Source organism: Heteronotia binoei, chromosome 6 (assembly GCF_032191835.1).
Source record: "Heteronotia binoei isolate CCM8104 ecotype False Entrance Well chromosome 6, APGP_CSIRO_Hbin_v1, whole genome shotgun sequence".
Classification (NCBI taxonomy): Eukaryota; Metazoa; Chordata; class Lepidosauria; order Squamata; family Gekkonidae; genus Heteronotia; species Heteronotia binoei.
In genome coordinates, this window is record NC_083228.1 from 50,440,909 (window position 1) to 50,461,359 (window position 20,451).

Consider the following 20,451-nt stretch of genomic DNA (forward strand, 5'->3'; position numbering starts at 1 on the left):
GACCTCAAAATGGTGGTGATGGCTTCCCAGTAGGATCTTACCTACTGTGGCTGTAAGCTCAGTTATTCATGTTTTCTCAGATAAATAGCTCCTAGGTAATCTTAATTAATTAGGGACATTCTTAAGCCTTTGCTAGAATTGAACTTTTTTCTCACATTTTAACTATACTTTCATGTGATTGCAAGCTACTTATTATCTTTCATCTTTTTTCTTTAGGAAGAAGAGAAAATCTTTATAAAATTAATGCTTGGAAACCATGCAGAAATATTCAGTATAATAATGCAGCAGAAAAAGAGTCAAGCTTCTCAAAGGTACCAAAAAAATATGATTCCATTGAGCTTCCATAGTAGTCAGCAGAATACACTGAGCTTTAAAAAATGATAATTTATCTGAATTCAGTGTGTCACCATTTGTTTGTGATTTAGTCAGATTTTACTTACTCAGCAAAAGAGTAAATAAAGTGGCAGCTAAAGTGTTGCATTTCTGGTGGCAGCATATTTATTAATTCATAGATTTTGTCATTTCTGTGGAAGACTAAGCCACATGCAAGGCTGAAGGAAAAACACAGTCTCAAAAAGCATAATTGGTACAATGTTACAAGCCAATGAGCTTGGCAAATTTTCCAGATTGTGGACTGAAGTTTGCCAATTCCAAACTGCTTCTTCTTTCTTGGGATCTATTTTGATGCAGTAATTAAAAGCCAATCCTATAAATGTAAGATTCTCCCCCCAACCCCCATCACAACATTAGAGTGTCATATGTTAGAGTTGCCATTGCACTACCTTTACATTGTTTCACATAAACACAGAAGGTGTACAGCAATTTGGTATTCAGTTAACTGTTAGTACTCCTATGTGAAAGAACTTTATTGAAACCTTTTAAGACTGAGCTGTGGACCTAGCTGACATTGGCGGCAATTCTACACACACTTATGTGGGAATAAGCCTTATTGATCACAGTGGGACTTAATTCTGAGAAGGTCTACTTAGGATTGTACTGATAATGTGGCATGGAAATACCCATTCTAGTATGCCAGAGAGTCATCAATTCCGATGCAATTCTATGTCAGTTATGTACACAGCTCTCGATCACCTTTTTGCTTTAAATGACTGCTGAGATAAGAGTGATTATGTTTCCAGGCCTGTCTTTTAATGACTAAGGCATATTCCTTGGGTAGTGCAACAGTGCCAGTGGGTAAATGAGTTTGCCTCTTATTGATTCACTGCAAGACAATTTTGATTCACCACAGGCAAGTGACACTTTACTAAAATAACTCTTATTCATTCCCTTCACTTGCATGGATTTTACTTACTGTACCAGTAACTGTCATTTTGGTAGCAAAGGGCCAGACTATCAGTGGCAGCCAAAGAGGCATGTGGGGATGTATGACCACTGTGATGATTGACCAATGACTAGGAGGTTGCAAGCAGTAAGCACCCCAAGGCAGTAATAGAAGCAACAGACATCTTTAGCCAGCACTATTATCATCTGGCTCATGACTGTTAATTGGTGAGCAGTGCCCACTGTGCCAGTAGTAAGAATGATGTTGATAAAATACATTAGGTGGTCATGGCCAGTTGGCAATGGTGTCCGTATGCAATGCTGACTCCTGATGACTCCCAGCTATACATTACATTGAATAAATATCCATGTCTGGACAGAATTTAGAAGCCATGGTCAAATGGTTGAGGATGAACATTCTAAATCCTGATAAGAGTTTTTTGGTGAAGATAGCTAGCTGCGTTCTGCACTTACTGAAGTTTCTACTTAGTCTTCAAGAGCAGTACTGTGTAGAAAGCATGTTACAAAAGTCCATTCTCAAGGTTACTATAGTATGGATTAACATGGCTAAGTCAATTGAGTCTTTAAAAGGTGATGATTTCCATGCTGTATGAAATAGAAAAATGATACTTTTTGCCATCTGATTTACTATTTTTTTCCAGCAGAAGTGCTGGCTCCAATAAAATCCCTAACCTTAACTGAGTCTATTAGTAATGAAGTCATACTCTGGTAAGCAGGACAACTCTCTCCAAAACCTCAGGAATGAAACCAGATTGAAAAGGATTATAGGTAGGGATAGGTACAAACTGGCTGATGAACTAAAGTTCATCAGGAATTTTGGCTGTTTTGTGAAAGAATGTTTGCAAACTGAAGAACCACCACGAATTTCCATGAATTTGATGCAGTTTGTGGTGGTTCATGATGAGTAGGAAGCAGGGGTTTACTCTTTCTGCTCTTCATGAAAAGCAACTTATAGATTCATGGTTCAGCTATGAACTACAAACCAAACCAAAAATGCAGTTTGTGCCCATACAGTTGAGCAGTGGTCCCTACTCCTCAGCTGTTTGGAAACCCCTGCTTTCTGCTCCCTGCATCTTTTCCCTGAGAGCAGAAAGCAGGGTTTAAATGACTTGGAGCTATTCAAATCAGATAGCTGAGTAGCAGTCCTTGCCACTCAGCTGTTTGGAAACCTGTGTTTTTCAGCTTTTCATGGGGAGCAGAAAGCAGGGTTTAAATGGTCCAAAGCCATTTAAATCAAACAGCTGAGTGGTGGTCCCTGACACTCAGCAGTTTGGAAACCTCTTCTTTCTGCTCCCATTGAAAAGCTGAGCAGAAAGCAGCAGTTTAAACTTTAAATAGCTCACAAATTCGTTTGATCCGCAAACTGGCATATCACTTCATGGTTCAGCCATAAACCACAAACCAAACCCAACTGCAAAAATGCAGTTTGTGCCCATCCCTAATCAGGATTGTTTGACACATATTACCTCAAGTTTAAGGTCATTTTACACTTTATCCTGTCTTTACCCACTATGGGTCCTGAGATGCTCAGGAGAAAAGTGGGAACCTCTATTAACAATCGACATACAGATGATAACCCACACTTAAGCTTTGGATGATATCAATCAACAGTCTTACACAGATGTTCGGCAATATCAGTAATAATATGGATTTATGCAGAATTTCACACAAAAATGTGCATACCACAGATTCTACATCAGAAGCAACCAAATTCTGCAGAGGTTATATAAAAAGACCAAATTGAAGCCATTTAAATGCTACTTCTCTAATACCAAGGCCATTTTCCAAGTGCCTCAGAAGAATTGTATCTATTCTACCAAGAGTAATATTTAAATCCATCTCTAAACAAGCTGGAATATCTGTGACTTACACACTTATGCCTGATCTGGAAAAAAGAAGTGGGTTAGAAATACAAGAAATAATGTATATAAATGAGTGTAATCTCTTCTTACTTAGGGTGAGCATTACTATTCTCTCTCTCTCTCACATGTATGTACACACACACAAATGAGTGTAAGTATATATATAATTGCATATTTATAAAACAAAAATCTGTATTATTGGTTCTCCACTATTCATCAAGATGAAGATAGATTGAATGAAGTTTTTGCTATATCTGGTTCCTTTTCTGTATTTTCAGAGAAACTGTGCAAGGCAATGAATTCAGAAATGTCAGTAATTTCCATGCATGCAACAGATCCAACCCTTTGGTAATAGATCAAATTAATAATTAGTTTGAACAGCCATCCAGTTTTTAGAAAACCACAAGGTGCTTTGCTGCACATATGACATTGAAATCCACCTTGTGCTTCTCTTTTTGTTCATTCTGCCTGTTTAGAACACAAATACTTTTAAAGATATGTGATCCCCCAGTAGCAACACATATGTGTTACACCTCATGGAGAAGACAGTTTTGTCTTTGCAGCCACACTGAAAGGCAGATGAAAGCAATGCAGCTTCCTCATAAGGATATTTATTGTGTGTTCTACAAAAGTTTTTTTTTAATGGCCAACAAATTCAGAAAAAAATATCATCAACTCTGGCCTGGTTTGGGCAGCAACAATAAACAATGAGGGGGAAAACATATTGCTAAGAATTGTTTACTGTTTTACAAGAAGGATGACAGTTTTAACACCAGCTACTTTTATATGAAGAATATCTTGACGACTTATAGCCCTACAGCCTTCTAATACATGTTGTAAAGTTGCCACATTTCCCTGACCCCTCTTCTGTGCCTTTCACAGTTTCATGTCATACAGATATTGAGCGAGAAAGCATTTTTCTGTCATGGCTTTGAATTATGGGGGAAACTTCATCTGCTTAAGTTTCCTACTTTGTGAACAAAGGTAACTCTTGGACTTATCCACTCTCTTCCATTTCCTGCTCCTTGCACACTGAGCTATCTATTAAAGACTTCTGCTGTGGTAGCAAACCATAGTTTTCAATTATGACCAAACCTCAGACTGTAATTTGGTTATGATTGAGAACTTTAGTTTGCAAAGAAACCATAGTTTACGATGGTAGCAGAAGTGTAATTAAATTGCTGTGCATGAGTTTGGAATTCCCCAGGTACATTTAATGGTTTGCCATTACATTTTACAGAGTGTAGTATTATAGAGAGTACCATTACAGAGCGTACTAGTTCTCTGTGTGATGCCATCTTGGTTTTCATAATGTTTGCTTTGTGGTGACTATGAAACCTGTAAAATAAATATAAAGTTGTGGGCAGAGGGATTGGCACTCAGGTACATGTGAGGTGATTTGCCTAGACAGAAAAATCAGAGTTGAAAGTCAAGATCACACCGCTCAGTATAGACTATGCAGTTAAATAAAGGTATATTTCCTGATTCAGACCTTGACTTAAAACAAGATTTATGCTGCATTTCAAATGTAGCATTGGGGTAGAGAGGACGGGATATGAAAACATATAGCTGCAGTCACTGATAAATACACTCTTTCGTGCAGACATCCAATTGCTCATCTTTGTTTTTCAGTTCTGGACAATTTGGCTGTACGGTATGTTGTATATTATAGCTTTATCCAGAAAATTGTCGGCAAGAAATCCTGTCTATATGCCAAGAGTGACGATGATTCTGATAGTAAAGATATACATATATAGTCACCATTAATAAGTACTGGATATATGCCTTTCGCTGTTTTTTTGGCAGTCAAGGGACATTAAACAATAAAGTCTGAATGAAATAAATGGCACCCAAGATGACTGCAAAAATGTTTCCATGCAGTTTGTGCGAGACTAGAGTAGAAAAATTTCCCCCCTGGTCATTCTTGATGCTTTTGTGCAACAGCGCTGACCCAACTCCCACATAAACACTTCACAAAAAATCACAGTCCACCTACGTAATTCATTTTGCAATGCATTTGGAGGCTGTAAGTGCTTAAAGCGCTTTAATATTTCAGCAGATCAGCATGGAAGCACAGTGTGGCATAGGTTATAATCTGAAATTGACAGTTGCTATTGGCACATACATTGTTAAACAAACGCAAGACCATGTACCCCAACAGAGAAAATCAATTAATCATTCAAACAGTTTTATGAATGTATCATTTGTGCTTGTAATTGGCCATATATTCATCATGCTCGTGTAGGCATTTCTGAGTTTGTTTTATGCACACGTCTTTTAGAAATGGCCTAAAGTGAGACTACATGAAGTGGAAATGTAACAGAAAGCCTCATATAAGCCTATTAGATGTTATCACAAACTCCTTAGATATAATTAATAATGTATTGCTGTGGAGCACTTTAATAATTATTTGGATCTTTTCTTTGCAGGATGTTCTGCTGGCACAAAACATGAAAATGAGTTCATCTATAGTCATTTCACAGATGATTGATGAGAATAAATCAAAAGAAAATAAGGCTGCTTTCACTATGCAGTCTGTAATCACCCAGTCAGATGCTTATCACATGAACCAATCTTTGGTTAATCATAGCTCAGTCAACATTAATAGAGCATTCATAATGCTTCCCAGAAGATTAGTTCAGATATCTTCTGATGACAGTGTATTCAGAACAGACTCTGAAACCAAAGAGAAGAAACAATGTCCTAACCAGAAGAAAGGCTTTACTTCTATCACAATCACTGCTAGACGAGTTGTTCCGCCTTCTTACCAGACAACGCAAGCAGATGCTTCTGACTCTTCTTGTTTGCAATGCCAGGGAGGCAAGCTGCTAATGAGCACAGCTACTGCTTTAGCTGTGTCTGGGCTTGATCAGGTCTCCAGATCTTTGTGCAATCAGGCATCCCAAAACCAAACTGCCACTAAAATGAAGCCTTCTGAACTTTGTACACAGCTGCGCAAGGAGTCTTCTGATTGGCTTTCTAGCACTGAAAACAAAGAGAACAGAATGGTCTCCCCAGAAAGCAACCATAATGAAAAGGCACAATCTTCCTTCATTTCAAGTGTTCACCTTCATATTCCCCAGCAGAATCCAAATACAATATATTACATAGACAAGTCACTCACAATGCCTATCAACCAAACTCAGAGTAACAACCAAAAAATGCATAGGTCAGTAATGTCTTTCAATATAAATTGCAGTTCTACCAGTTTAACGCCAGATGGAGTAGATGGTTTAGCTAATGGGAAACTAATCACAGAAGTACTTAAGACAAAGCTCCCAGAGGATAGCAAGACTCCACTCAGAGCAATTTGGAATACAGATCCAAAGGAGATCTACTTGGATAGAAAACAGACCTTGGAAACAGAATCTTTGGGGACTGAATATCTCTGGAAACATACCTCTCCATCTGAAGCTTTGTCAGTTGTGGATAGCCCTCAAGGACTTAGTAACTTAAAGCTAACAAAGAGTAATGACAAAAATCCAAGTGACAATCACATTACATTGTCTCCCCTCATTCCTCACTGGACTTATGATGAAGGTGAGTACCTTAAATAAACTAAAGCTTGTTGGATCAGATATTCAGGCCAGAGTAAATCCATCATCCTTTTAACTGTACTAGCAGGTAATTAGAAAAAGTGGCTTTGTAAAATAAATAAATAAACATATGGTAAATCTTAGGTCCATTTCATTTTATACTTAAAACCAGTTTTCAAGTACAGTAACATCACACACATACACACAGCATTTCTGCATGTTGCGCAAACAAATAAATGACTTTTGGGGCTGCAAAATGTATATGAAAAAGAATATAATTTGTTTCCCAAAGATAAAACATAGGAAATAGCCATATAAGCATATTTAAATGTCCAGCTATCAGGGTTTATATCCTGCAAATGCCTGCAGAACATACTGAATTTCCCCCGGATTCCTGTCTCCCCTGCAATTGCTTTTGACTCCCAGAAAGAAAATTATTACTAGGGTTGTAGGATCTGTGTGGATGAAATGCAGAGCTATGCTGATAGAACAGGCAGATGGGTAGCATGTGCAGGGATCCCACCTTCAAAGCTGGGTTCCACAGGATATCTGGGATCCTTCCCCACACAAAATATTCAGAACCACAGGCTGAAGCCTGCCTTTCTGGCTAGAAACCTTCATTGAGTCATATCTCATCTTTTTAATGAGAAAAGCTAAAATTATATTTACTTTTCTACATTAACCACCTTTTGTTTACAGTTAATTGCATTGGATGGCTCTCATTACAATGAAATTGTACTCAGTTTCTCAAGATGGGGCAATGGGCCTTCTCTGCACCCCTAGAAAACTGTGCCTGGTATGAAGTAGTCCACATTGTGCCAGTAATACAGGAAAGTAAGACAGATAACCTGTAGAAGTTCCATCATTACTTCTGATAGCTTCCTGAGGCTTTCAGCTTACCCTATAACCTTCAACTAGCTGGCGTGGAATGTATTACATGTTTTACAGTGCACAGCAATGGCTCTAGAGAGCAGTCTGCTGGAAAAAGAATATAAAAAGTATGGGGGACATTTAGATAGCATGAACTGACTTGTGTGAGCAATTTTAGAGGAAGGAAAAGAAACATTATGTACAGGAGAAGAGAAAAGTCATGTTCTTGTCTGAGTGACCTGGAATTAATCTGGGTCATGTCCAGTCAGGATGAAGAGTACCATATTAACAGATCCTCCACAGGGCTCAGTGTCAACTTGTTTTGGGCTACCATGCCTTTTTAAATGGATGTATGTGAAAGTAGCCTTGAAGTGTTGTTCCTTTAATAACATTGATACACTGTTGTGAGCATGAATACTGGCTGCAGTCCAACTTGCACTGCTGAGCTCAGTGGCTGCGCCCTTTAGCCCCCTAATGTTAAACATTACTAAGAGAAATCTGCATGGCTGCAGGACTTCTTCTCACATGTCACAGATGCGCTATTCGGTGCAATTAAAAAGGTTTTTAAGAAAAGAACTTAAAATAATTCTACTTTGATGGTTTGCTATTTAAATAAAAGAAACTTTTGGATTTACATGCTATTGTATAAAGACTAGTTTGAAAGCCATGCTTCACTTAAGTATTTAAGTAGTAGTAGTAGTAGATTTTATTTGTATCCCGCCCTCCCCGCCTAGGCGGCTCAGGGCGGCTAACAACATTCCATACATTAACATAAATAGGTAAAACTTTAAATTTAACAATTAAAAAATTTAAACATAAAAACCAGTTAATTGAGTTAAAATACATAATTTAAGTTACATTAAATGTATCTGGCAGCAATAAAACTGTTCTGGCGCTGGTTCTGCCAATTTAGACAGTTGCTAGGATCACCAGGCTGCTGAGTGAGCTCACTGTGGAGCAGGCCACGTAGAACTGTCCATGTGAGAAGTAGTCCTCTGTGAAGTCAATTCCTGCCACCTTCACCATCTGCCCCTGGGATTTGTTGATGGTCATAACAAAGCAGACCTTGAGGGGGGACTGCAGCCTCCTGAAGGTGAAGGGGTTATCCAGTGGTATGAGTGTTATGTGTGGTATGAACACTGTCTCCCCCAAGCACTGCCAGTGAGCAATGTGGCCTCAATGACATTCCTGTAGAATGCCTTCAATTACAGTCTGGAGCCATTGCAAAGTTTGGGTGGATTGAGGTTCCACAACAGCATCACTGGAGCTCCCTCTGTCTTCAACTGTCTGCAATTTCCTTTAACTGATTTTTACCTCAAAACACAGAGCTCCACAGCTGACCAGTCAGAAAAACGGATGTGCAAGCAGGCAGTAGCTTGCCAAGCATACAGCAAAGTTTTACTTCTTTGTGAAAATAAATTTTACCCCTTTTCACCCCCTTAGGGGTCGAATTTCTAAAAATCTCTTCCTAGTGGGTGCTGACATCATGGAAGGAATACACTCCCCAAATTTTGGGTTTCTAGGTCCAGGGGTTTGGGCTGAGTGTTGATGAGCCAGTCAGGACACCTGTTTTGAGGTGGCAGGGGGTGGGCTTTCTAATGCTGGAAACTGTTAATTAGATGTAAATATATTTAAGTTATGTACAAAAAGGGAGATCAGTGAAACTGAACTTTAAAAAACAGACTGCATATGGTGTGGGAGATCAGTGGTCAGACTTTCTGACAAAGCTGTTGTGAGAGTGGAAAATACATATTTCTCTTCCCCCCAAACTTGAGAACCATAGGAGAAATTGCCATGGACTGTTGTCCTGATTCCATTCAGGGTCCCCTCTGTACAGCTGCTTTTGAATTTTTAAAATAAGTCTGCAAGATCTCTTACATTATGTGCCATAGTAATCATATCTTTACTGCTGCATCAGAGATGAGAGGGTGAATTAGTTGACTGCCTTTGATACCATCCAACCCTGCAACTTCATTGCACCTTGGAATAATCATGGTAAACAGTTATAAAATGTAAGAAGTTTACATTCATTTTTATTGTGGGCATGTTATATCCTTTGAACAATGGGTGGTTGTAGCTCAGTGGGAGATCATATGCTTTACCTTCAGATATTTCCAAATTCAGTTCTGGCATCACAAATGAAAAAGACTTTGGTATCAAGAGTGAGAAAGATATATACCAGAGACAATGAAAAGCTGCTGCCTGTGAGGGGAAACAATATTAGACTATATGGACCGATGGTCATTGTGCACTGTAAGACCATTTGATAAGTTATAGAAATGTGGATGTGTCTCTTGAGTGGTTTTCATCTGTACCTTTTTTTGTAAGCTTATTATATTCTTTCATATCTGAAAGTTATAAATAGAACTAATTAATAATGACCCAAAAGATCGTGGTCTTTCTTGTTGGGATCAAAAAAATTAATGAGTACTCAATTACTTGTCTGCCATTTAGCAGTGACAGATTATAGGAAATGAGTTAATATTTATGAGACTTCATTAAAATTGGTTCTGAGTTATACCTTTGACTGAAAGACAGGAAAGATCTATTAGATTACCTAATCTAATTGCATATAAAATGTAGCATGGTTCTACTGTTTAATAACTTAGAGCTCAGCAGACTGATGTTGATTGTGAGAGATGAATGCATTCCTTGTGATACAGTATGTTCGAGTATTTGTCCCCAAAGTAACACTGTTGTTTCATATATTATCACAATTGAGATTCAGGGCGAGGAATCTATGAAGCATGAAAGCTTATGTGCTTACAGGTAGGTGATAATTAGTTATGTATAAGAAGAAAGGAAAGAGGAAGAGTTTAAAGACATTTATGAAGAAACTTAAATATAATATTAACAATTTAAAAGGAGATGTCTATAAGAAGGCACACAGGTTTCCAGATGGTTTGGATCCAATACTTTTGAATGCACTTCTGCTGGGGGAGCTGGGCCAATAAGAGTTGCTAATGAGAGCCAGTTTGGTGTAGCGGTTAAGTGTGTGGACTCTTATCTGGGAGAAACGGGTTTGATTCCCCACTCCTCCACTTGCACCTGCTGGAATGGCTTTGGGTTAGCCATAGCTATCGCAGAGGTTATTCTTAAAAGGGCAGCTGCTGTGAGAGCCCTCTCAGCCCCACCCACCTCACAGGATGTCTATAAGAAGGCACACAGGTTTCCAGATGGTTTGGATCCAATACTTTTGAATGCACTTCTGCTGGGGGAGCTGGGCCAATAAGAGTTGCTAATGAGATCCAGTTTGATGTAGTGGTTAAGTGTGTGGACTCTTATCTGGGAGAAACGGGTTTGATTCCCCACTCCTCCACTTGCACCTGCTGGAATGGCTTTGGGTTAGCCATAGCTATCGCAGAGGTTATTCTTGAAAGGGCAGCTGCTGTGAGAGCCCTCTCAGCCCCACCCACCTCACAGGATGTCTGTTGTGAGAGGAGAAGATAAAGGAGATTGTAAGCCGCTCTGAGTCTCTGATTCAGAGAGGATGGAATATAAATCTGCAATTCTTCTTCTTGATGCTCAGGCTATTATTGGTAGAATCATAGAATCACAGAGTTGGAAGGGGCCATGCAGATCATGTAGTCCAACCTGCTGTTCAATGACAAAAGGCGGGCCAGTGAAAGGACCAAGAGAGGCAAGAGCTGATGGAGAGGGAAACATGTTTTATGTGTCTGAATGCCAGTGCTAGAAGCCTCTAAGCCAAGATGGGAGACATGGGGTACTTTTTAAAAAAAATTTTTTTACAAGTTTATTGAAAAAATGCAAAACCATACATAGTATAGTATCGTGATCAGGTTACAGGAGTCAATGAGAATAATAACTAAAATTTTAACAGTCACATGTAGGATTAATGGCAAATGTGATTTACAGACAGGAACTAAAACAGTGCCTCAGTAGGTTGCAGATGGAGACATGGGGTACTTGGTACTAAATGAGAATTTGAATATAGTGTTTCAAAAGCATGGTTCAGTGGGGAAAATCAGTGGGATATCATTATCCTGGTATGTAATCTCTAGACAGGACAGGAAGGGACATGTTGGGGGAGATGTTACATTATATCACAAAGAAAACATAGAGGCAAATAAGATAGAAAAGTTAGTGAAATGAAGTCCCCAACAGAATCGTTATAGATGGAGATACTAGACCCTAAAGGTTATCTTATAATGGGGCTATACTACCACATTATCATGAAATGGAGAAGGAAATGAGGGAGGTGACTGAACAGATAACATTGTTATACTGAGTGACTTCAACTACCCTCACATTGACTGAGTAAAGATGTGCTCAAATCATGCTGAAGAAATGAGGTTCCTAGACATCATAAATGATTGTGTACTTGAATAGTTGGTCACAGACCCAAATAGAAAAGTAGCAGTCTTGGACTTTGTTCTGAGTAGGGCTCAAGACCTGGTGCAGAATATAGACATAGTTGCACCAGTTGTGACCAGTGACCACAATACCATTAAGTTCAGCATTCTTGTCAGTGTAAAGCTACCATGAAACACTACCATTTTTATTTTCAAAGATGGGATATTACCAAAGGAAGAAGACTAGTTAGAAGGAAGCAATAAGGAAGACTCAAGAATGTCAAATCCCTAGCTGTGTCCTGGATAGGCCAGGCAAGCCCGATATCAGATCTTGATTTTGGAAGCTAAGCAGGGTCAACCCTGGCAAGTACTTAGATGGGAGACCTTGGAATAACAGGACCAGGATGAAGCCACTTCTCTGAATGCCCTTCATGCCCCAGTAGGGATTGCCAGAGTCACCATGACTTCCAGGCATGTTTGCAGACACACGCACACACACACATTCAACACATTCAACCAAAAGAAGAAGAAGAAAGAAAAAAGAGTCAAATCCCTAGAAGATGATTGGAAGCTATTTAAAACCACACTAATTGAAGCTGAGATGGAATGCATTCCCCAGATTAGGAAAGGTACTGCCAAATCTAAAACGATGCCTGTACTGCCAAATCTAAAAGGATGGTTGATAGCCCAAGTGAAGGAAGCCATAAAATTCAAAAGAGCCTCTTTTAAAAAGCGGAGGATCTACCCCAATGAAGTGAATAACAACAACAACAACAATAGAAGAGAGCATAGAGTCTGGCAACAGAAATGTAAGTTAATAAGTAAGTAAGTGAAGAAAAAATTGGAGGAGCAGATTGCTAAAATCATCAAGACCAATAATAAGCATTTATTTAAATATCTTTGGAACAGGAAACTTACCAGAGAGGCAGTTAGATCTTAGGATGATAAAGGAATAAAAGGAGTACTAAAGAAAGATGGGAAGGCGACAGAGATGCTTGAATTATTTGCATCTGTGACCTTTTTCATATGCTACCACCCCCACCCTGAAAAAACTTCATCTGAGGACTGCATTTAAAATCGTCCTCGCACTTAAGGTCTGCACTCTAACGCCTGCACCTAAGAACTGTCCCGGCACTTTAAATACTGCACCTGCACTTTAAGAACCGTGAGGGACTGCAGACTTTTATCCATCTTGGCACTCAGTTTTTAACTTTTTAACACCACCAATTAGCATTGAGGGCAATGCCCTATCCCTCCTTCCTTGATTTATTAGCCCCGCTCCCTTATTGTTTAGTGACCACTAATTAGATTCATTATTAATTGATTAGGAACTGATTAGCAATTGGATTATTATGCACTATGTATTATCTATTTATTTATTTAAATGCATACTGATCGATCTATTTATTTATTTGCATTAGCACTTTAATTTGGACTGTATGGGGGACTCTATTTTATTAATGTGCTAAAGAGATGATCATTTGACTAATCATTAGAGGGAAGATTAGGGGGTCTTGGGATAAATTAACTGACTAAATTGTAGCAAGTCAGACAATCGGGAACCGAGGGTGGAGGGTGGACTGGGGACTTATCTACGCTCTGAATTAGACAACCAGTTAGGTGGGCACGGCCATTTTATTACAATCTAAGATCATACTGGAACACAGCTGTGGATGCCCGGCCAGGGGATTCCAGTGCTTCTGGGGAGGGGAAGGTATGACAGTGGGAGGGGACAGAGGAGTAAGGGAAGGGGACCGAGACAAAACAGGGCTCGGCCCCCTTCCAGTCTACTTCCCATCCCAACGGTGACAGGTAGTGGAACCAGGAGGATTTGCCCACGCCCATCATTGGTGTTATGCAATGCCAGGTCTATAAATAATAAGACCGAGACTCTTAGAGACTTCCTGCTTCGGCAGGACACAGACCTGGCTTGCGTGACCGAGACCTGGGTACAAGAGGGGGAGACAGTGGCTCTCTCTCAGATGACTCCCCCAGGTTACTCGGTCTTTCATCAATCACGGGCTAGTGGGCGGGGAGGAGTGGTGGCATTATTCATACCGGAGGATTACTCCTTCCGGGCTCTCCCGGCCCCAACGATCGATGGCGTTGAATGTGGCGGCCTAGCGTGGGATGTCAGAGAGGGGTTGGCGATCTGGCTGGTGTACCGTCCGCCTAACGCACCAGCCAGCGCCTTACCATCCTTGATGGAGGCAGCGTCGGGCTGGACATTGTGGTCCTGGGTGACTTCAATGTCCATGCTGCTGATGCGGCCTCCAGTCGGGCAATGGACCTAGTGTCTTCCATGGTGACACTGGGACTCTCTCAATTTATCACGACTCCTACGCATCAGGCAGGGCACACATTAGACCTGATCTTTGCGTCCGGGATTCGGGTGAGCGATATCACAATGGAGGCGGTGCCATGGTCGGATCACTTAGCCCTCAAGGCCCGTATGGAGATGCCACACCAACCCTGTAAGGGCGGAGAGCCTATTTTGGCTTGCCCGCGGAGCCTGATGGACCCAGAACGGTTCCAGAAGGCTCTTCGGGACCCCTGGCTCCCTGGCGATTCCCTTGATGCCCTAGTTGATGCCTGGCAAGATCGGCTAACTGGGGCAATCAACGAGATCGCACCTCGACGTCCTCTGCACCCTCATTCAAAGCTGGCTCCATGGTACACCTTGGAGTTATGCCAGCTGAAAAAAGGACTCAGACGACTAGAGAAGCAGTGGCGGCGCACTCATGACGAAGCGGCGAGAAAATCTTATAGAGCGCTTATGAGGTCATATGAGATGGCACTCAAGGCTGCGAAGAAAGATTACTTCGCAACCAAGATTGCGTCTGCAAATTCGCACCCGGCACAATTCTTCAAAACAATTGGATATTTAACCACACTGCCCCAGGGCAGGCCAAATGTTAGAGAATTGGAAATAGGCTGTGAGGCTTTTGCGAAATTTTTTGCAGACAAAATCACGTCGCTCCGCCAGGACCTGCCCATCACATTGGATACAGTATATGAACTGGAGGCCCCGTGCCTGTCTTCAGGTTTAGTCCTGGATCATTTCGACCCGCTCAGCCTGGAGGAAGTCGACGGAATCCTCTCCTCTGCACGCCCAACAACTTGTGATTTAGACCCATGCCCCTCTTGGCTAATTAAATCTTGCCTGAGGGAGCTTAGATGTCCTTTACAGGACATCATAAATAGATCCCTCCTGGAGGGGCGTTTTCCAATGCCCTTAAAAGAGGCCTTGGTCCTCCCCCTCTTGAAAAAAGTACAGCAGACCCAGCTGAATTGGCAAATTACCGACCGGTCTCGAATTTACCGTTTTTAGGTAAAATTATAGAGATGGCAGTGGCGTCGCAGTTGCAGGGTTTTCTTGATGATGCTTCCATCCTAGACCCTTGCCAGTCCGGCTTTCGCCCGGGCCATGGGACGGAGACAGTGCTGGTCGCCTTGGTGGATGACCTCCAGTGGCATCTGGATTGAGGCGGTGTGGCGGTGCTGATGTTGTTAGACCTGTCAGCCGTGTTTGACATGGTCGACCATCGGCTGCTGACCCGCCGCCTTGCCGATGTTGGGGTTAGGGGGTCAGCCTTACAATGGCTTTCCTCCTTCCTTGAGGATCGGGGACAAAGGGTGGCAATCGGGGGTGAGCTCTCCCAAAGATGCACACTACACTGTGGGGTGCCTCAGGGAGCAGTTCTCTCGCCGATGCTATTTAACATCTATATGCGCCCCCTTGCCCAGATTGCCAAGAGATATGGGCTTGGGTGTCACCAGTATGCAGATGACACCCAGCTCTATCTACTAATGGATGGCTGGCCTGGCTGCGCCCCAGAGAACTTGGACCTGGCACTGCAGGCCGTGGCAACCTGGTTAAGGCTGAGCGGGCTGAAACTGAATCCGGCGAAGACAGAGGTCCTTTGCTTGGGTCGGGGCGCTCTGGGAGGGGAAATACCTCTCCTGGTCTTTGACGGGGCGCCACTGAAAGCGGCGCGCCGAGTCAGAAGCCTGGGAGTCCTACTGGAGCCTTCATTATCAATGGAGGCCCAGATAGCAGCCACTGCCAAGTCAGCCTTTTTTCACTTGAGGCGGGCAAGGCAGTTGGCTCCCTTCCTAGAGCGTCGGGACCTGGCAACAGTGATCCATGCAATGATCACCTCGAGATTAGATTACTGTAATGCCCTCTACATGGGGCTGCCTCTGTGCCGAACCCGGAAGCTGCAGCTAGTGCAGAATGCGGCTGCCAGACTGTTGCTGGGGCTCCCAAAGTGGGAGCACATACAGCCGGGGCTGCGTGAACTGCACTGGCTGCCAGTTACATACCGGATTCTTTACAAAGTGCTGGTTATTACCTTTAAAGCCCTATATGGCCGAGGACCTGCCTACCTTAGGGACCGTCTCTCCCCGTACGAACCCCAGAGAGCACTGAGGTCAGCAGGGAAGAACCTGCTGACTATTCCCGGGCCAAAAGAGGTAAAACTCCAGAGCACCCATACTCAGGCTTTCTCTGCTATGGCTCCACAGCTGTGGAATCAGCTTCCAGAAGAAATGCGGGCCCTGCGGGACTTTGAACAGTTCCGCAGGGCCTGCAAGACCATTTTGTTCCAAATGGCATTCACCGACTGAAACTGCTAAACTGCTAAGTAAACTTGCCAGCGAATATAGCACCAATACACTAATGTCTTTGTTTTTAGGATTTTAATAGATTTTAATCAATTGTAGTTGAAATGTTATATATTGTACATTGTATGTATTAAGTTCTTGTTGTTAGCCGCCCTGAGCCGCTTTGGCGGGGAGGGGTGGATACAAATAAAATGTGAAATGAAATGCTTGACTTCCTTTTTTTTGTCAGTTGAGCCACAAGCATTGGAGCATTTTGGCAGTTGAATCACAAGCAAGTTTAACCACGGTTCTTCAACATGTTTGTCCTCCCTGTGTATTTTCATAGTTGTGGAGTCAGTTTATTTTTTTATGCATGTGCCTTAAATAATGAGGATTTTCAAGGGAGGGTGCTGTCATAGGTGGCATCATGGCACCCTTATTTATTTTTAAAGCCCTAAAATATTGAAATGTCACTATAGTGTTGTAATAGTTTAAGAGGTTCTCTGGATTCCCAGCTTTGATTGTTTAAAAAAGCCAATCTCTAAGAGGGAGCAAGGTAGGACAGACAAAGTTGATTGTCTCATATCTAATAATACTTTGATACACACATGCCCCATCTGAGACCCAAGGGTGGCTGAGCACTTAAAACAATAGAAAAGATTAAGTTAATCAATAGAACACATACAAATTAAACATTCTCAGGTAGTTTAAAACTATACTTCCCTCACAGATCAAAAACGTCCTGGAAGAGGACAGTTTGAACTACTTGGGTTTCAGAGGGAAAGAGATGTTGGAGCTGTAGTGGATAACTTGATGCAAATGTCTAATCAGTGTGCAGGATTGGTAAAGCATGTATATTTAGTGTTATTATTATTATTACGAAAGGATCTGAATAGCAAATGGCCAATGTTGTAATCCCCCTGTATAATACAGATCTATGCTGTGTCCTTATTTGGAATGCTGTATAGAGTTCTTATCACCATATCTCAAATAATGTTATTGAACAATTGAAAAAAGTGCAGAAGAGGGCAAGAAAAATGCTTAAGAGTTTGGGTTACCTTTCTTGTAAGGAAAGGCTAAAGAGTTTTGGGGTTGTTTGGTTAGAAAAAAAAGATGACTAAGAGAGGATATAATTTTACAAAATTATGCCAGGGTGGAGCAGATAGATAGGAAAACCCTTTTCTCCCTCTCCCATAATACTAGAACCTGTGTGTGCTTTTTAAAGTTTCCAGGTAGTACATTCAAGATGGACAAAAAAATACTTTATCAAATGAGTAGTTAAAATAGTGGAATTCATTTCCAGTGGACCAAATGATGGCAACTATCATATACACATTGATAGGTTCATCAATGGCTATTAACCATGATGACCAAAGGGAAGAACCTCTACATTCAGATGCATTACATCTTTGACTATAATTGCTTGGATTCAATAATTGCTTGTGTTGGCCCTCCAGATCCTCCAACATCATGCTGGACTAGGTGGATCTGATACACAGGGCTCTTCTTATGATTTCACAGTAACGGAACTATGTCCTGTGTTTCTTAACAAGACCATAAGTGCATGGGGACAGGGTTTCTCTAGTAAATTTGCATGCTAGTTTCTCTTACTTAGGATACAGCTTTTATGAGTTAAGGCTAAGAAGAATAAGGATCCAATAATAGCCATATTGAATTGGACTAGCAAATCGTTTTGCTAAACTCACAAGCAAGAGATTATTATGTCTGTTATTCAATTCCTGTTTTAATTCATCAGGATCTATAGTAACAACCCTAACCCTTTAAAACTAACTTCATCTTCGCAGTCATTTGGACACTGAATTAGAAACTGAAATTGAAAGAAATGCTGGAATATTCTGGTTTGAGTCTTGTCTAAGGAGTAATTGGGGTATTTTCTCCAGTATGTGTTGTCATTTTTGCTGTCAAGTCACAGCTGACTTATGGCAACCCCACAGGGCTTCAAGGCAAGAAATTTCGGAGGTGGTTTTCCATTGCCTCCCTCCATGTCACGACCCTGGTATTCCTCAGTGGTCTCCTATGTAAATTCTAGCCAGGGCTGACCCTGCTTAACTTCCAGGATCTGATGACATCCGGCTATCCAGGTCAGGGCATCTTGTGTAGAGGTTAGTAAAGTACAGAACAGTGACCTGTTTAGTAAAAGTATGATTGAAACTCCTTAGAATTAATAATGCAGAGTTTAACAGCTTCAGAAACTACTTCATATGTATTCAGAGTGTGAAGTATTAAGCTGTTGAATATGCAAATATTTATGCATAAGTGGTGAATTTATACAATTGCATTTCATCCAGTGCTCTCCATTTAATTTTTATTGTCACATTTCTTGACAGTAGGTTCTGCAGGTTGCAAATGGAGTTTGACTTACAATTGAATAGTGGAGCTTAATAGCAGGTGGCAGCTGAAGATCTGTCAGTTAGGAACACATCTTGCTGCTTTTGTAGAAGATATAAAGTGACTGATCTCCAAGTCCTGATCATTTTTTGTACAGCATGGGTAGATAGGTTTTCCTGGCATGTATCTGTGAGAAGCACATATAGAACTGGAGAGTGCTAATGGAAAAACCTTATTTAATCAGAGAGTCATGGTTATTGAAAAGTATCTTTTTCTTTCTAGTAAAAACATCAGAAAGCCTGAATTTCCTTTCCTAGGAGTTTAAAAAATGAAATGAAGGATAATTTTTATCTGAAACTTGGAGGCATGTGCACTGGAGGGAAATACTGAAATTCTGGGTTGCAACACAGAGTGTTCTTTAAAATCTCAGCATTTGCCTTTCTTTGGAAGGCTTGGAGAAAGAGCTGTGCTTACATTCTAAGGGATCACCACATTTGTGTGCCCAGAAATGTTACTAGAAATGCTAGGGTCTCCTCTTTTTATAAGGGGAGGGGGGAATCAGCAGAGGGAGACTTAGGTAGATCTAATTTGGAGTTGTCTCTCACCTAATATATACCAAGGTCTAGTTTCAGAAAGAATACTCCAAATTTCAAATAGTTTAAAATGTTTACTTGGAAAAATATGTATGACTACAATCATGCTTAAAGCAATCAAAATACACACAATCAAGAACTAGGAAAATTAGGAGGGAAAATAGAGACTTTGATGAATAGTTACAGGGGTGACACTACCTTTCCAGATGTGCAGGCATCCATAAGAGGAAGGACAAGATTGATAGCATCTTGGGTGTGTGGTTGGATCCAGGAACACACAATGCACTGAGCATGGGCAACGCTTGGCATATTTGTACCCAAAAATGTATCCCGAAGGTATGACAGGGTGTGTTGTGGTTTAAACAACAGTTTGATGGGATTCGCATTGTGTGCTGAGGGGGAGTTGAATGTTTCCCGGGTGCTGGACACAAAAGTGTAATGTTCTCTGTTTGCTCAGAGAATGGAGCCAGGAGATGGGGTTTCCTACGTACTTTGAATGGATTCCCAGTTCCTGACGAGTGTTAGGAAGAGCTATATAGTTTAATGCCCTATACAGGACATCATAAATTTATCTCACTTCACTGCCACAGGGGGCCCAGATAGCCGCCACTGCCACAGGAGGCCCAGATAGCTGCCACTGCTAGATCCGCCTTCTTCCATCTCAAGAGGGCGAGGCAGTTTCTTGGAACGCGACGACCTAGCAACTGTGATCCACGCAACGGTCACCTCAAGACTAGACTACTGCAATGCCCTCTACATGGGGCTGCCCTTGTGTCGAACACGGAGACTTCAGGTAGTGCAGAATGCGGTGGCCAGGCTGTTGGTGGGACTACCTAGATGGGAACACGTACGGCCTGGGCTGCGGGATCTGCATTGGCTGCTGGTCGTCTACCGTGTTCGCTATAAGGTGCTGGTTATTACCTTTAAAGCCCTATATGGCCGAGGACCTGCCTACCTTAGGGACCGCCTCTCCCCATATGTTCCCCGAAGAGCACTGAGATCTAGCTCCCAAAACCTCTTA

General features: G+C 41.5%; 1 protein-coding gene across 3 annotated transcripts in view; it reads left to right on the plus strand.

Moving 5' to 3' along the window:
* The window catches only part of C6H10orf90 (chromosome 6 C10orf90 homolog), a 162,617-nt gene that overhangs the window by 59,901 nt on the left and 82,265 nt on the right, over positions 1-20,451 (plus strand). For all 3 annotated transcript variants that reach the window (XM_060241428.1, XM_060241430.1, XM_060241429.1), the window contains exons 2-3: positions 217-311; positions 5,594-6,704. In XM_060241428.1, coding sequence (XP_060097411.1) covers positions 217-311; positions 5,594-6,704 — 1,206 coding nt within the window. The remainder of the gene's footprint in view (positions 1-216; positions 312-5,593; positions 6,705-20,451) is intronic.